Source organism: Amphiprion ocellaris, chromosome 21, assembly GCF_022539595.1.
Source record: "Amphiprion ocellaris isolate individual 3 ecotype Okinawa chromosome 21, ASM2253959v1, whole genome shotgun sequence".
NCBI classification, from domain to species: Eukaryota; Metazoa; Chordata; class Actinopteri; family Pomacentridae; genus Amphiprion; species Amphiprion ocellaris.
In genome coordinates, this window is record NC_072786.1 from 14,614,602 (window position 1) to 14,631,834 (window position 17,233).

The window sequence follows — 17,233 nt, forward strand, 5'->3', positions numbered from 1 at the left end:
TATCGCCACTCGTTTCATGTCATCCGATTGGCTCGTGAGTAACGGCAGGCTCCTGCGCACTCCCAGTTTGAACCCCCCTTTAACTTTCTCTCCGGAGAACCCATCATTACGCTGAAAGGAGTTTCCACGGCGCGCAAGAGGATGGAAACCGTGCGTCTTTCGGAGTCCCACTGCTCCCAGCGCTGAAGTGGGAGAGAAGAAGTGGAGTTTTGTTACTAGTGCGCAACTGGGTGCCTTATTTATTTGGATCGTGGGTGACTTTGTATCTTCTTGGGTATCCAGAGATGTAGAAAGAGCGATCAGCTTCACCAAAACGGCGCGTAAAAGCGGCGTGAATGGATAGACTGACTCCTGCTGGCATCGAACCTGCAACTTCCCAGTGGCAACACGGTCCCTCCATCCAATAAGCCGGCTCTGCCACCCTGAGTCCTCCCACTCCAACAACCTGTATCACACCGACAGCATGGATAACCGAACGTTTCACCTCGCGCAAATCCACCTCACAACTTTTCTGGAGGAATAGCCTAATTTGGTGTGAAACAGTGATCCATGACTCCCATTATGACTTTCACCCTCACATGTGTCCCAGCCATGCATTTTGTGGCTTAGTGTTGTTTTTGACACGTTTCTGTGAGGATTTCAGAGCCTCGGAACACTTAAAAGAGTTGTAGCGTAAATCTCGTCGGCTCTCATGGGACTGAGGCATTCGTCGCGTTGTTTGCTGCTACGGCGGAAGATGGCGGAGGCGGACAGCTCGGAGGTAGGGACCTTGTGGTGTCCTGCACCCGGTTATAGCAGGATTACGGCTCTCTGAGTGTCGTTATTTAAATGCTGACAACCCATTTGGCTTGAATATCATGTATATATTTATTTGTCTTTACGGTTATTGCAGCCACCTTGAGAATCAGTGTTGCACTGATGGCGTGCAGAGCAGAGGGAAGTGTATTTCCCGGCGTCCTGCAGATGTTACCGCTCATATAAGCAGACTCACGTAATTGCAGTAATAGCGATAATGAGCACGGAAGGTTTGCATTAAGGGTAAATGATCTGCTGTTCATGTCCACTGTCCTTGGTGCTGAAACGGAACCTGCAGCTTTTACATCTTATGCCGGCTCTTCCCGGACTGTATCATCGGCGTAGCAAATCTTATGTCTGTTGTATGACGAAGGTTGTGTAATTTTTGTGGCTTTTTGACTGCTATTATTGGATTTGCAATTATTCCTTTCTCTGTAAGCCCCATGTTAACGTGGAGGCACGTCCTCTCATTCAAAACGACCCGTGGAGTCCTGCAGGACAAACTGGTGTAAGACACCCCCACTGATGAGCAATGCCTCCTTTAAATTTTTTATATATATATATATATGTGTGTGTGTGTGTGAGTGTGTGTGTGTATAGAGGTATCACATTCACAATAATAGTTTCATTTTTCTATTTTCTTCTTACAAAATCTCCTTCTCTCATTTAAATGTAAATCTGGTGGGTTTTGTGCATAAATCGAGACATTCCAACCAGTTTGTGTGTGTGTGTGTGTGTGTGCGTGCGTGCGTGCGTGCGTGCGTGCGTGCGTGCGTGTGTGTGTGTGTGTGTGTGTGCATATACACTACCAGTCAAAAGCTTGGACATATCTTCTCATTTAATGTTTTTTTTCTTTATTTTCATGACTATTTACATTGTAGATTCTCACTGAAGGCATCAGAACTATGACTGAACACATGGAATTATGTAGTAAACAAAAAAGTGTGAAATAAGTCAAAACATGTTATATATTTTAGATTCTTCAAAAAAGCCACCCTTTGCTTTGGTTACTGCTTTGCACATTCTTGGGATTCTCTCTATGAGCTTCATGAGGTAGTCACCTGAAATGGTTTTCACTTCCTAGGTGTGCCTTGTCAAGGTTCATCTGTATAATTTCTTGCCTTCTTAATGGGGTTGGGACCATCAGTTGTGTTGTACAGAAGTCAGGTTGGTACACAGTTGACAGCTCTATTTGACAACTGTTAGAATCCATATTATGGCAAGAACCAATCAGCTAAGTAAAGAGAAACGACAGTCTATCATTAGTTAAAGGACTGAAGGTCAGTCATTCCATAAAATTGCAAAAACTTTGAATGTATCTCCAAGTGCAGTTACAAAAACCATCAAGCTCTATGATGAAACTGGCTCACATGAGGACCACCCCAGGAAAGGAAGACCAAGAGTCACCTCAGCTGCTGAGGATAAGATCATCCGAGTCATCAGCCTCAGAAATGGCCAGTTAACAGTACCTCAGATTAGAGCCCAGATAAATGCCACACAGAGTTCTAGTAGCAGACCTTTATGGTCAAATAGCTGCTAAGAAACCACTACTAAGGAAAAGCAACAAGCAGAAGAGATTTGTTTGGGCCAAGAAACACAAGGAATGGATATTAGACCAGTGGAAATCTGTGCTTTGGTCTGATGAGTCCAAATTTTAGATCTTTGGTTCCATTCACTGTGTCTTTTGTGCGACACAGAAAAGGTGAAGCGATGGTCTCTACATGCATGATTCCCACCGTGAAGCATGGAGGAGGAGGTGTGATGATGTGGAGGTGCTTTGCTGGTGACACTGTTGGGGATTTATTCAAAATTTAAGGCACACTGAATCAGCATGGCTACCACAGCATCCTGCAGCGACATGACATCCCATCCGGTTTAGTTGGACCATCATTTATTTTTCAACAGGACAATGACCCCAAACACACCTCCACGCTGTGTAAGGGATATTTGACCAAGAAGGAGTTGATGGAGTGCTGTGTCACATGACCTGGCCTCCACAGTCACCTGACCGAAACCCAATCCAGATGGTTTGGGATGAGATGGGCCACGGAGTGAAGGCAAAGGGCCAACAAGTGCTTCTCTAGGAACTCAAGATTGTTGGAAAACTATTTCAGGTGGTTACTTCATGAAGCTCATGCAGAGAATGCCAAGAGTGTGCAAAGCAGTAATCAAAGCAAAGGGTGGCTAAGGGTGGTAGTGTATATATACAAGCAATAATTTGTCACATTAGCAGGGATGTTTAGCCAGCACTAGCGAAGAATGCAAGCTTTTAAAGCAACCTGATATAGAATAATATTATTAGCTTTAACATAAAGTCAGCTAGTTAGACTTTGGAAAAACAATAATATGATTTTTATTGCTGGATAGCTATTACTGTATTAGACAGTGGTATACTTAAGTTATTAGAAACCTGTGCTACAGTATGGAAAAGGGATGTCTTCCCTCAAAAGTCACTTTCACACATTACATATAAAGTATCTGTTATTTTTTTGTTCAAACTATTGGCTAACCCTCCATACGACTCTTAAAGTAAAAGGAAAAAGTGTTTGTATATGTATATTATACAAACAGTATACAACACTTACTTCAAAACCACTTCTTCCTCAGTGTAGTAAAATGATTTCCACGCTGTTTACAGATTAGCAAAGCCGCCATCACTCAAGAAAAGATCTGAAATGAAAACTGACTATATGTAGCCTTTAGGAGAACAATAATCTTCTATAGCATACAGTCTCAACTAATTCACTGCTTGCTTTTGGTGTCATTATTATCTGTATTGTAATACAAACTCCTCGTGTTTCTTTCCTCTTCCTCCTCTACAGCGGCAGCAGCCTGTCATGTCCCCCCTCTCCCAGTCTGCTCAGCCCTCCTCACTGCCTAAACCAGTGCCTACCACCCACCATGTGCCCTGCGTCCCCCATACGCCTCATGTAGCAGCCCTGGCCACCTGTCCCGGTCGAGGCAAGATCGCCAAGTTCATCAGCCCGGAGGAAATGACATCCCGGGACTACTACTTCGACTCTTATGCCCACTTTGGCATCCACGAGGTAGGCAGAGCAGGCCAAGGAACGGCAGCTTGGAATCAGTAAAGTAAAAGAATGACACCAGATGCCTCCTGTTGATTTTGCACGAGGAGTTCCAGCTCTGTTAGTCCGACTTTCTGGCAGCAGAATATGTCAAAAAAAACAAAAAAAAACTGAGCTAATTTACCACCACAATTTTCACGGGCAGATAGACTTTGATTGTGTTGATCCACATCTTTGTGACACAGATACTTCTTCCATAACGTAGACACAAGAACATAGAGTAATTTCAAATCCTCGGTTTGCAGGATCTGAAAATCCATTTTAAGACTACAGTGCCAAAGCAAACTGCTAAAAACAAGCCAAGATTCAAAACAAATAAAAGCAAAATTACAAGTAAAGTAGAGTCCTGCACGTATTTCAAAACATCATTTTGAACAGAAGATTCAAGCATGAAACCAAACAGAAGCAAGAAGCAATTGTCTACCTGCAAATAACCAAAATTTTGATTTAAAAGTGAGGGGAATTAGAGTTGCTGTTCAGGTGGAAAATGACTCAGCTCACTAAAAACTATTACCAACCAGCATGAAAGATCCCAGATGCAAGAGTCCGTATTCAGCACTCTAAAGTGAAAACTGCCATTCTTTTCCAGCCATCGACAATGAAGTGCTGATGCTGTAGCCTAACTAATGACCTTGATCTGTGAAGGGAAGGTGGTGGAACAAGTTTTGGGACATATAGGCCTTTTAAGAGGTGTCCATATTTAGCATGTGGGTCAGCTTTTTGTCTGCTTGCAAGACAAAGAGAGTGTCCTGATTAACAGAGTGCAACGCAAAAAAGATGGAAAGTAGGATATGTGAATGGGCTCAGGGAGATGATACGAGGAAGTCCCCAAAGGCTTTGTATTGTACTCCTGCCTATTTCAAGAAGCTCCGCCACTGTCATTGGCCTAAATACAGCCTTTACTACCTCATTACACATGATGAAAAGATGAATTCACTTGCAGGTGATAGCATAATGTATACGCACCTGCGTGTCCATTATGCAACATTATGTGTATTATGTGTTCCTTTGAGCATTTCTATGAATCACACTAGTCTCTAGCTCGGTATAGAAAATATACTGAATCATATGTGTGCCAAAATCAATATGTATCCCAGTTGTGCACTCACTTTCTCTAATGCAGGAGATGCTGAAAGATGAGGTGCGGACGCTGACCTACAGGAACGCCATGTACCACAACAAGCATGTGTTCAAGGATAAAATCGTCCTGGATGTTGGCAGCGGCACAGGGATCCTGTCTATGTTCGCTGCCAACGCCGGTGCCAAACACGTGTACGGGGTGAGGCTAATGCATGCACCCTCCAGTCACGAACAAATACTTGACCATAATCTAATGCTTGTTCCTGTTGTTTAAATCGTTACGAGAGCAAAAAGCTAAACACCTATTTGGTATTCAAACTGGTATCATGTCTGGCTCTGCGGTCTCATTGTCTCTCATTCGTAGCCTTTCACACACGACATGCAGGAGCAAATTTTTGCCTTTTTAAAATTCCTCATAAGGGCCAGTGTCATACAGAAACTCTAATCTCTCTCAGACGATCTCATCCACAGAGGCAGAGCTGCAAGTCACAGGTTATACATTACCAGCAGACTCTTCTACGCTTATGTATGATTCATATACTGTGTTACACTTATGGATGGGAGATTAACATGATGCATTAAATTTCATGCAGCACCAGGTCTGAGGTGAGCAACCAGGGACATTGGTGCTTTGATGGATTAGCAGGGTTTGATTAAATTTGTCCTTTCAGTTTTACCCCAGAGGTGAACCTGCTGTATACAGGGAGGGAATATGGTGGATAAAACCCTTGCTGGTTGTGTCTACTGTTGATTTTCTCCAACAAATGTCAAGGATTTAAATATCTTTTATACATAAGGTCATTATTGCAACAAACATTTAGCAGTTTCAGCTCAGTGATGTGTACTTTTGTCCTTCTACCTGCAGATTGAATGCTCAAGCATATCTGAATACTCGGAGAAGATTATCAAGTCAAACCACCTACACAATGGTAAGAACTATATATTCATCTGTCTGAATGCACAACAGTACAAAGGCATCTGGATTAGAAGCAGTGTGACAAATCAGCATATTTCCGTCGTTGCCGTCACACTTGACAACATCAGTCACAGTTCTGATGGTTTAACTGGCAGCTCGTCTCTGATGTCAAATAACCATAATCTTTGCCATCAATCAGAATTCCCTCACTGGGGTTGATTACCAATTGTAAAATGCCACCTTAAGCTTCACAGATGGAGGGTTGGCAGCAGACTGAGGGTTTCAGAACCTACACATTTGACTGGTTTTAATGTCATCTTTTGAATGTATTTGCGGCTTTTAGCTAATGATTTCGCTATGGCCCAAACATTAATACTAAATGTACAATGTACAGGCAAATTAAGTATAAGAAACAATTAACTGATCCATAACAATGCATTTTTAATTAGTTTTCTCTCTACATGATTGAACTTTAAGTAAGAGATGTGTCTAACTCATATTCAGGACCATACAGAAACATGCAGAACATAAAACAAACTAGTTTACCATTGGTTTCCAAAGATTTTTTTTAAGAATATGAAGTAGTTCCATTTATTCTACCAAATTACAGATAAAACACAATTCATTTCAGAGTATTATCATGTAATTAGCCAACCTCATCATACTGAACTCCATGCTGTCATACAATTGTTCCACCTAGATAGTGCTTGGTATGTGTCTTCCTTTTTTCAAATCCATCTTCTTGTATCTCCATATCATGGGTCATAGAGGTCAGAATGAAAAACAAGGTGAGCAAAACGCATGCATAAAACATCGAGGCAAAGATGAGAACCATAATTAAGCTGTACTAATTTGCAGCGATCCCAAGGCATACAAACACATTGTCATCTGAGAATGGAATCATTGTCCGATTTGCATTAATGTGACGAAGAAGCTGTGAAGTAATTTGTTGCCTGCTGTTTTGTGGCTCTCCACACTTGCAGTCATTACCATCTTCAAGGGTAAGGTGGAGGAGGTGGAGCTGCCCGTGGATAAGGTGGACATTATCATCTCGGAGTGGATGGGTTACTGCCTCTTCTACGAGTCCATGCTCAACACAGTCATCTTCGCCAGGGACAAGTGGCTGGTATGATGGTGTTGCTGGAGGCTTGGGGTGTTAGTCTCGGTTTAATGTGTATGTGTGGCTGGACAAATAAGGCTTTTGACACAAACAGACCAGACAGTGATGAAGGAGAGGATTTACTGGAAGCTTGCGCACATGTGTCTGCTGCCCAGATGCTGAGGTCAGACATAAATGATCCGGCTTCTACCCTCACTAGCTGCTGGCAGGCTTTATACTCGGCACATGCAGTCTTATATTACATGCCAGGTGTCTGAACAATAAAGATGATGAATGGCCTTTGTGTGTGTGAATTGGATGCCTGAGGTTTGTCTTGTTTTCAGAAACCTGGAGGCCTGATGTTCCCTGACAGAGCAGCTCTCTACGTGGTAGCCATTGAAGACAGGCAGTACAAGGACTTTAAGATTCACTGTGAGTAATTATGCCAGATTTGTTGCCGTTCACTTTTATGTTCTTGCTAAGTCATTGCTTTCTTTTGTCTCTGTCTCTCTGTCTTCCCGTCAGCTGTGCTTAAATAATGCCCACTGTGCAGATGAAGGGAAATCAATGTCTGGGGAATAAGACTCACGTTCTGATTCTAAGTTAATTTCACAAAATGTAACTAATTGGTACTTCTACACATCGTCTAATTCGTGATCCAGTTCTTGTTTTCTCCGTCCCCGTATGCTGACCAGTGCAGACTTTGAAAGCAGATGCACATGCAGTTCTGTTCATGCTAAAAAAAACAGGGTACACATTGTTCTGTTACAAAGACAGTCCCATTGCCTTTCATATCTAACACATAAAAACACTCAGAAGTCACATGGATGGGTTTGAAAGATTGGCTGTGCACTTTTTATGGGCTGTAGCAAGCAACTAGCTACAAATTGGGCTGTAGCACCGTGTCAGTGAGATTACTCCTGCTGAGCACAGTGGACGGACATAACACAGGACTTCTGTAGAATTTAGAATTTCTCACTGTGTTCGGGTACAACATGTACATATCAAACCACCTCCTAAGTCTGGTAGCGACTATTTCAATTACAACTCATGAATTATAAAGGTGTGGATGACTGAGAATTTCTTTGCACAGACTCTCAAAAATTAGTTTGAATCACCATTTGTTTTCTTGGCACATGCAAAGTTGGCATGCTTGCAGTTAGTACAAATGTTGGGCTGCACATGGACATCTAGGGACGCTTGTTGACATGCAGGTGTTGAAAATATGAATTCGCTTTTAACATTCATTGTTCTTCCAGAACTGTGTTCACCAGCACAGGTAGAATACTTGCAGTGCATACAGTCTGTACGGTGACAAATTTTGGGCTCTAGAGCCCTCCAAAGACGTCCACGTGGACTCTCACAGACTTGGGTAGACGACAACATTTATGTCTTGTGGATGTTCGAACATGAAAAGCATGAATTGGCCTTTAATGGGAAATATTCCTCTGACAATTTGAATTTTGGTCTCCACCAACTCTTGAGGGAAATATCAGGCTATTTAACTGCTAATTTCTGCACTGTGCTCACTAGCTAGTTGCTATTGGTTTAGTGCTGAGCAGAACTAGCCAGTGGTTATGCAACATTTTAGATTAGCTTGTCTGGTTTTGAATAACTAGTTGAATACTCACATATATTCCTAATAAAAGCATTTATAGGAGCAGCTTTGTTTTTTTGACCAGAAATAAACCATTGTTAGAGGCAGCTACTTAAATTTTCATCATGTCCCCCTGTATGATGACAATAAAACTATTCTATTAGCTCATACATAACTGCAAACTAAGACATTAGTAACTAAAAATTTCATGGGTTATTTATCTAAGTAACTCGCTAACAGTAAGTAAGAGGTTCTTCACTACAACAACCCATAAAATCTGAATTCATAAATGCTAAGGATGTGTTGCTGCATGGATTTTGGCCTTTAAACCCTCTATAGAAGTAGTGTAAATGTTTAGCTAAGCTAGCTAAGTTAGTATTAGCCAAACAGACAAAGCAAATTATACCAGAATATACAACCACAATTATTTTTACACAAACTGGCAACCCAAATTCTATCTATAAACCAATTGTTACTGATATATAGATTTATAAAAAAGTATTTATTTCTAATAATATTGCCATTTGTTCCAACACATTAAAGCCTTAATAGAAAGCAAATACCAAAAGTATTTTACACCACTATGGTGCCTTTATCCTGCAGGATATTCACTTCTCTAAACTCGCTCCATGTGTTCGAATAGCGATCACAGTTGGAGCACTGAGCTTGAGATCCAGATCAAAGCACCAATATTAAAGGTGCCATTCAGACTTGCACATGCATCGGCATCAAATCTGGGTCAATAACTCCTGTTGAGTTTCCTTTTACTTCACAGGTGGCCTCCTTTGCTTTATTACAGCTGAACATGCACACAGAGGTACATTCTTTCTCACAAATCCCAAAAGAATTCCGTCTACCCAAACCCTCACACTCTTATTTTTAGTTTCTCTGCGTTGGTGGCACATTCCACCTTCTCATCATACAGACTTAGAATTTGGTCCCCTGACAAGGCAAGGTGGAGTGGAAGGGACAGAGGGAATGGGGGAGGGAAGGGTTGTTTGGTGTGTTTCTGCCCAAATTGTAATAAAAACGGCTGCCAGACATGGCAGAGGATGTGGAGGAAGAGGAGGAGGAGGCCGGAGTTTATTTTCAGGAGGGCTTGTCTTTTTCCAGATAGGGTCCGGATAGACAGAAAGATAGCGTGAGCACGGGACTGTTCTTCCTGGCAAGGTTAAGCGAGCGCCCTGTTTTATTTTCTCTGCTACCTTTTTTTTTGTGCTGACAGCTTGGCAGGAAGAAAGAGAACAGAGCTTTGCAAGTGCGTGAAAATGGAAGAAAAAAATTAGGGAAACCACATGCTGCGTGCATGTGTATTCACACTGTTAGCTGTACTTTGTGTTTTTGTGTGCACAGGGTGGGAAAACGTGTACGGCTTCGACATGAGCTGCATTCGCAATGTGGCCATCAAAGAGCCTCTGGTAGATGTGGTAGATCCCAAGCAGGTGGTGACTAACGCCTGCCTCCTAAAGGTTAGTCTGTGTGTGCTTTTGCATAAATGAGTCCGTGGACACATGTTGTCTTTCATGAAACCATGTTTTTTTAATGTTTTGTGCATACAAATTCTGCATAAAAAGACAGATACAGCTCTCACTACCAGTACACCTCTGAACATTCCCTTTCTGCTGAGACTATTTCCTAGCACATAATAGAGGTTTCCGGCACGCAGTAATAGTCTGCGGCTCTGTTTCCATGCTTGAAGATACAACAGTGGCTTGTCCTTCATCTCACAAATGAACAGAAGATGAGAGCATTCAGAGAGGTGATGGCTTTTTTGTTTGTCCCCTCAACCTTTCCCTCTCTTGTCATTGCTTTCACTGCCCTTTCTCTCTCCTTCATATCATGTTCTGTTTTCAGTATCGGATAACTTCATTCCTCTTCTTTCTCGTATCATTTTGCAGTCTTGCTCTTTCCTTCCTAATCGCCCCCTTCTTCTTTCCTTTCATTCTCTGATTTAAACAGTGTCAGGCCTCACTAGTCCCTGTGCCTCTTTTTCTGTGCGATGGTGAAATGTCACACAAGAACAGCCATTAAAGACACCAGTGGGAATGAAAAGGGCTCTCCATCACTTCGAGACGTGATGTTCCTCTTTTTTTGTGTTCAAAAAAGCGATTTATGTGTTAGGATGGAGGCCCGATTACTGGTTAGTTACCGACATGCTTGTCTGAAAATTATTTCTCGCTGCCTGTATCTCTTTCACGAGTGTATTCAGGGCTTATTCACCCTGTTCCCCTCTTCTGCCAGGCGCCTCACCCCGGCGTAATTCAAACTGTCAGTCATTCCTCACATGCTAAAATTAAAAGTCGCTCCCGGGGATTTTTTTTTTCTTCTCTCTCCTCCTACAATTTGCTGTATATGATACAGGTTTGGTATCATTGGAAAGGACAGAGGTGTTGAATCACAATCTGTCATGCTGACGCCACATGGCTGAGGAATGCATAGTCCAACAGGCCGGGCAGCATGGACATGTTGCAGTGTAAAAATCCCTTCCCATCATCGCACAACATCATGCAAAACCTGCTTTTTTCTATTTTGGACCCACTGTGATGCGTAGCAGCAGCAGCACAATGTGATACTTACAATAAATCTGTGGCTACATCCATAAGGCAGTGCTTGATATAACACACTCACACACAACCTCCCTCCCTAGTAGACTTGGAGGACACCCACTCAGCATGTGTACTGTGAGCAGGCTTCATTTGCCAGCCGTGATTCAACCTGTGGGCTTTCACACACATGCACTCTGCACACGCACAATAATCATGGTGAATAATCAAGTGGGACTGACATACAGTGTACATGTGCTGCATGTGAGAGATCGCAAGCGTTGGAGACAAGTTGTGTCTTGTGATTGTACATTACTGCACCGTAAATTCATGAAAAATCCATTTGGCTGTTCCAGGAAGTGGACATCTACACTGTGAAGCCAGAGGACCTGTCCTTCACCTCAGCCTTCTGTCTGCAGATCCAGCGCAATGACTACGTCCATGCTCTGGTCACCTATTTTAACATTGAGTTCACCAAGTGTCACAAGAAGACTGGCTTCTCTACTGGTGAGAGTTGTTTTTATATAAGATATATTCATTTCTGTGCAAGCTTTACCTTTCCCAAATACAAAAATACATTTTTTAAAATTAATTTCTAATAGTATGTAGCACCACATTTCATTTTATTGGCATGCATTTAGTATATCTGTCTTCCACTCTAATATAACAAAGGTGATTAAAATGCTTTCTGTGGTGCTTGTCCTGAGTCAGAGTCCACACCATTCCGTATTGTGAACAGCTTCCCATGATTGTCTGGCAGAACTGTATTGCAAGGCACTAGACATGGCAACAGAAAAACTATAGAATGAGAAAAGGAAACAAATTTATCAATGCATTCACATTGATGCATAAAACATGCACTAAATTCACTTTTAGCATTTACTCCTACGTAGAGAAACAAGGCCAGATGTAAGGATACTTAAAGAAAAGACAAAAGGACAAAGTTAACATAGCGGTGATAAGATGTGCTACACCTCTGTGTTTTCTGCCCTTCTTACATTTTTACTCATTTTTGGTTCATTTTTCACTACAGTATAAATCCTGCATCTTTATGGAAACAACACAACCATGACTAGAAATGTCTTATGTGCAGAATGCACAGACAAGAAACCAAAAATGATTATTTATTTTGCAAAAACTGGAAAAAAAAAACTGGAATCAACAACATTTTTCCAAATGAATTTGGCTTATAGTTCAGCCAGAAAATCCCTGAATTTTTGCCACGGCTGTTGATCACCATTGAGTCAGTCGTCTCTTGTTTTTTTTTTTTTTTTTTTTTTTTTTAACCGAATCTGGTTGGAGCAAGTGGTTTATTTTTGGTAAATGTTTTAATAGAGACATGTAGCATTAAGTGATTTTCATTAAGTATCACAATTTTAAGCTGATATTTGCTAAAAATGTTATAAAAGTATGGCATGTACCACATATTTGATGCAATGACTGTTTTTCAGTTTCTGGCTCTGATAAATGGTGTCATTTGAGAAAAAAAAAATAACATGACATTCAGGGTTCACATGGTTCGAAACAAGAAAAGCACTCAGAGAACACAGTACTCTGCCAAGGCTGCTCAGTCGTATCATTTCTGACGAGTGAAATCTTGAAAAGATGCGTGGCAGAAATCACGGCAACATAGAATGTGGCCATTTAATATAGATGTACCCACAAACAAAATGACCTTGCAATGAGCACAGGTGTGTATTATACCCGTGTACGTTATGTATGAATACCAAATCGCATGACCCAAATATGTAGTGGGCGGCGGGAATTGATGGGACTCAGAAACACCCCCACAATTTAATCAATTGTTCCTTGTATCATTTCTGATGGATAGGTGCTGATAAGTCCACAGCAGTGGATTTGAAGTAAGATCGCAATCACTTGTTCACTTGTTGTCATAGTTACAGTGACATGCCGCTATCTCGCAATGATACTGAAATCTTCAACAAATCTGTGGAGCCAGACTACAAGCCGCATCACTGCCAAAATCTACAAAGGTGGTCCTTGTGTCATTTTTGACCTTCCCTGAAAATTTCTTCCAAATCAGTTGGTCTGTTTTTGAGTAATGTTGTGCACAGACAAACAGACAGAAGGACAAACGTACACCGATCGTCACATAACTCCGCCACATTCCTTGGCAGAGTAATAAGAGTTGCCTTTAAATCCACATGGGATTATACAGACATTTGCAACACTCAGTTAAGGAATTTAGAATATGCATATATGACTCACATCATTTAAAATTCACATAAAAAAATTTGCCTTATGAAACACTGTTCTTGTTTCACTTGATAAATCTCAAAACTTGAATTCAACTCTAAATACTATCTATCCAATACATTGGGTCTGAAAACTGATGACAATGTGCTTTTTGCATAAAAGTTTAAAACCTGAACATTTAAAACTAAATTTCAGTGTTTCCACATGAGGTAAGAGAAGTAGTTTTCTTTGGCCCACCCTGCAGCAACATGAATATTTTGAATGGTAAAGATTAAAGGGCAGCTCCTGTGTTTAACCAGCTCAGCTCTTGGCTACACTCTGCTGGTGTTACATGAGCCAAACCAGCGTTTCCACCGACGGGATCTCCGAGCACTTCTCACCGAGGTGTCGAGGACACCTATTATAGTGAGACTAGCTGGGCTGTTATGTAAGCTTATGTTAATACATTCATGCATCCACTGCTTACATAATATTGTGTAGAGGAGGTTCTATGTTTGGCTGTGGCTGCTGGGCCTGAGGCTGAGCATCACTGAAGGAGTTCTCTCCTATCTGCCTCTGTATTTCTCCCACTGGGTGAGTGAATTTCAGCCTTTTTGCTGTTAAATTTCTTCTATGTTAATGTGCCCGAGGCTGTTTAGTGCCCATCAGAACTGTTCTGTACATCTTTTAATTTCCCTTACTCCCCGTAACACCTCTTTCCTCCAGGCCTAGTTTGCTGCATTTGCCACTTTAACTTTGTTTTGCCGTCTCTTCTTTCTACTATTAATCATCCTCTTCATCATCTTTCCCTTCACCTCTTCCCATCCTATCCTCAGCTCCAGATGCTCCCAGCACACACTGGAAGCAGACAGTGTTTTATTTAGAGGACTACTTAACTGTCAAGAAGGGAGAGGAGATCTTTGGCAGTGTTGCTGTCAGACCCAATGAGAAGAATGTGGTAAGAGCGTATATTTAAACAGTGGTGGAAGAAGTATGAGGATCCTTAAATCACAGTCGGAACGACTCAACTGAAAATATGTTCTGCATCAACAACATTAATTAAAGGTCCCATATTGTGCGCCTGAAAGTGTCACATGTTCCCAGAATGTGTCTTTGAATTTCTCAAAATACTGCAAAGATGATTCAAATTACCATGACTGTATAAACAGTTTTAGTCCTTTCCGCCTTCAGGAAGAAGACTCTCTCTGTGTCTGTGATTGACAACACAGAGCAAAAACATTTGACTGCATGCCAGCCACCACTAACTTTCTCTCTGAGTTCTCATTTTACATGTAAATATAGCCGAATTGACTACACAGCAATTGGTTATAAAACTGGCCTGGCTCTGAAATAAGTGCTGGTGAACACATAGTCTTAACGGACAGTGTTTCAGTCACTATTTCATCCTTGTTCCATTGCCTTAAAACAGAAACAAAAAAATATGTAAATGAAAGCAGATTTTCTTAGAATTCGGCTGTATCAAAATGCAGTATATGTGAACGCAGAGAAGCAAACAGATGTGAACACTGAGTTTAGGTTAGCACTGAGTTAGCAGAAGCAGCTTTAGAAAGTAAATAAACTCTGTGGATTGAGAGGTAGCCGCTCTTTCAGAATAGCTCACCTGGAAGCAATGGGCAGGGTTATGCAAATTTTTAGCTTGATGACATTGATTTCTCAGTTCCTACTTAAAAACTGAGCAAAATTCTGACTGGTTTCTGAAGCTGAGGCTATTAGGTTGAGGGAATTCTCACAGATTTTGCTTTTAAAAATATACAAATCATAATAAAAATGGACTTTCACCAGATGGGACCTTTAAAGTGAAGCATTTTTGGAAAATATACACATTTACTTTGATATTTGATACAATTTTCATATTTATCTGTTAAATCTAAGGCCACAAATAGCAGCCACTTAGTTTAGTTTCACACAAAAACTAGAAAGTAACAGATTTTAGGAGAATCCCCCGCAAAACTATAAATGGTTGTTTTAACACTTCAGGTTTTTTTTTTTTTTCTGCAAGGATTAAATATATAACGTGTTAATTAGTGAGCTTTGGAAGTGCTGGTAGGCGGACATTGTTGGACAGAGCTAACAGGCTCCCCCACTGCTTTTTTGTTTGAGCGCTTTGTTTAACTGAGTGATTTAATCAAAACATTTCTTCTACTCATTTCTCACTTTGTCATTTTGTCCTTTTATAGCGTGATCTGGAGTTCACCCTCGAGCTGGACTTCAAAGGACAACTATGTGAGGCGGCCATATCCCACGACTATAAAATGCGTTAGGAAGAAGAACAAGGCCCTGGTGTGGACCGACCCTCAGCCCCTCTGGACACACCTGGGGAGGGGGAGGGCCCCGGCTCTCCAACAAGCACTCCAGGTGGCCAGGAAGGGCAAACGGAGGCATCTGATTGGATGCCATCAAGCCAGCATCTAAGTGATGTCATCAGAATCGGCAAGTATCTATCAGCAATAGTGCCATCGCCTGTACCAACTGGATCGGCACATGGTTGAATGTAACATCCTACGTTAACTTGATTTTTCTGTTTCTCTCACTGGGAATTTAATCATTTTGAGTGTGAAATGAGTTTGAAATGAAAAGCATTCATGAGTCTTTAAATGGTTCGTAGAGCTAATTGAAAAACATTGATCTGTGTGATGTCGAGAAGGCCACAGCACAGTCATTAACAGTATTTTTTCTTTGGTGATTTCTTCAGATTCATTACAAACTGTATAATTGTGTAGAAAGTACAGTATTTAATTGTGTTTTATTTTATTATTTAATATTTGCATGTGGAACTTTTTTTTTTGCTTCACTGATTTCAGAAAGATGTGAAATGTAATTTATTTCTTTTAATTGATGATGAATCAGAACAACTGGTGCCAGAATAAAAACAGAACAATGCCTCAGAACAGTAACAAACACAGATGCAATATGTCATGTAACACGTGTATTGGAGATGAGATGATCAAAGAATATGAAAAAGTTGAACGTGAAGATGAATAAAATGTCAAAGAATCAAGTCAGACTTTTCATTTTCAGTGATTTTCATTTAAAACTACTATTTTTTTAATGCAATATAACATACAGTATACCACCCCAGAGAACTGCAGAGGAATTAAGATTTGCAGCCTAACATTCATTTGTGGAAAACTACAGTACGTTGATGATTTTTCTTTCAGGTGAAGGTTTTTTTAACTGAACTAATTACAACATAGAATATGCTTAATGTTATAGACAGTAGTACAGTACTGTGATTTGGAAACACAGCATTATTTACAGTGAAAGATGCAGCTCCTCGTCTTTACTACAGACAGGCTCCTCTCAGCTTCATTACTTAAGCCTGACAGCAGTTTGTTCACGTAGGCAATACAGACCTCCATGCTGACTTCAGCATAGGACTGCTTGTTGCAAGGCACACATTCAAAATGAGGCTTTTACGTCAGCCCAAATGTGATTTTTGTTCCTGAAATGCTTGTTTTGGGCATTTGTGTGCATTTATTGGCAGAGACAGTAGAGAACGGCTGGAAAAATCGAGGGAAGATAGCAGGGGGACGATGCAGCGAATAATCTGGGTGGCCAGGATTCAAATCAAGGACTCACCGTTGAGGGCATTAACACCCATGTAGTATTGGCCCCAGTCATTCTGTCGTCACAAAAACCGTTCAAAAACTGTAAATGTCCACTGCCCAAAATGGACAGAACTCAGTAAATTGAGTATATAGGTGGGTTTTAGCTTTTTTTTTTTGTATCCTGGGTCAGCGTGTGCTCACTTGCAGCAGGCTTTCTTCTTTACAGGCTGAGCGCTGAGGATGACTGTTGTGTCTCTAACTCTGTCCTCCTGCTCCATTAACACTCTGAGCATGACAGAAAAAAAGACAACACCGCATGAAAGGATGGAGTTAGCACTGCTGATCATTACGC

The 17,233-nt window shown here is 41.1% G+C and overlaps 2 protein-coding genes across 4 annotated transcripts in view; one reads left to right on the forward strand and one right to left on the reverse strand.

Moving 5' to 3' along the window:
* LOC111571506 (protein arginine N-methyltransferase 8-B) lies at positions 1-16,331 on the forward strand. The gene is made up of 10 exons (XM_023274698.3): positions 1-760; positions 3,618-3,842; positions 5,005-5,160; positions 5,827-5,890; positions 6,861-7,003; positions 7,321-7,408; positions 9,927-10,042; positions 11,473-11,623; positions 14,149-14,270; positions 15,511-16,331. Exons 1-10 carry the CDS (start codon positions 692-694, stop codon positions 15,592-15,594), a joined length of 1,218 nt encoding a protein of 405 aa, XP_023130466.1. The 5' UTR covers positions 1-691; the 3' UTR covers positions 15,595-16,331.
* The window catches only part of cracr2ab (calcium release activated channel regulator 2Ab), a 15,932-nt gene continuing 14,845 nt past the window's right edge, over positions 16,147-17,233 (reverse strand). For all 3 annotated transcript variants that reach the window (XM_023274696.3, XM_035950211.2, XM_023274695.3), the window contains exon 18: positions 16,147-17,166. In XM_023274696.3, the coding sequence (XP_023130464.2) occupies positions 17,079-17,166 (88 nt within the window). In that variant the 3' untranslated portion in view covers positions 16,147-17,078. The remainder of the gene's footprint in view (positions 17,167-17,233) is intronic.

Coding starts and splice junctions, on each gene's coding strand:
- LOC111571506 (XM_023274698.3), top strand. CDS start 692: ATGGGACTGAGGCATTCGTCGCGTTGTTTGCTGCTACGGCGGAAGATG. Junction 761..3,617: donor CGGAGGCGGACAGCTCGGAG/GTAGGGACCTTG, acceptor CCTCCTCTACAG/CGGCAGCAGCCTGTCATGTC. Junction 3,843..5,004: donor CCCACTTTGGCATCCACGAG/GTAGGCAGAGCA, acceptor TCTCTAATGCAG/GAGATGCTGAAAGATGAGGT.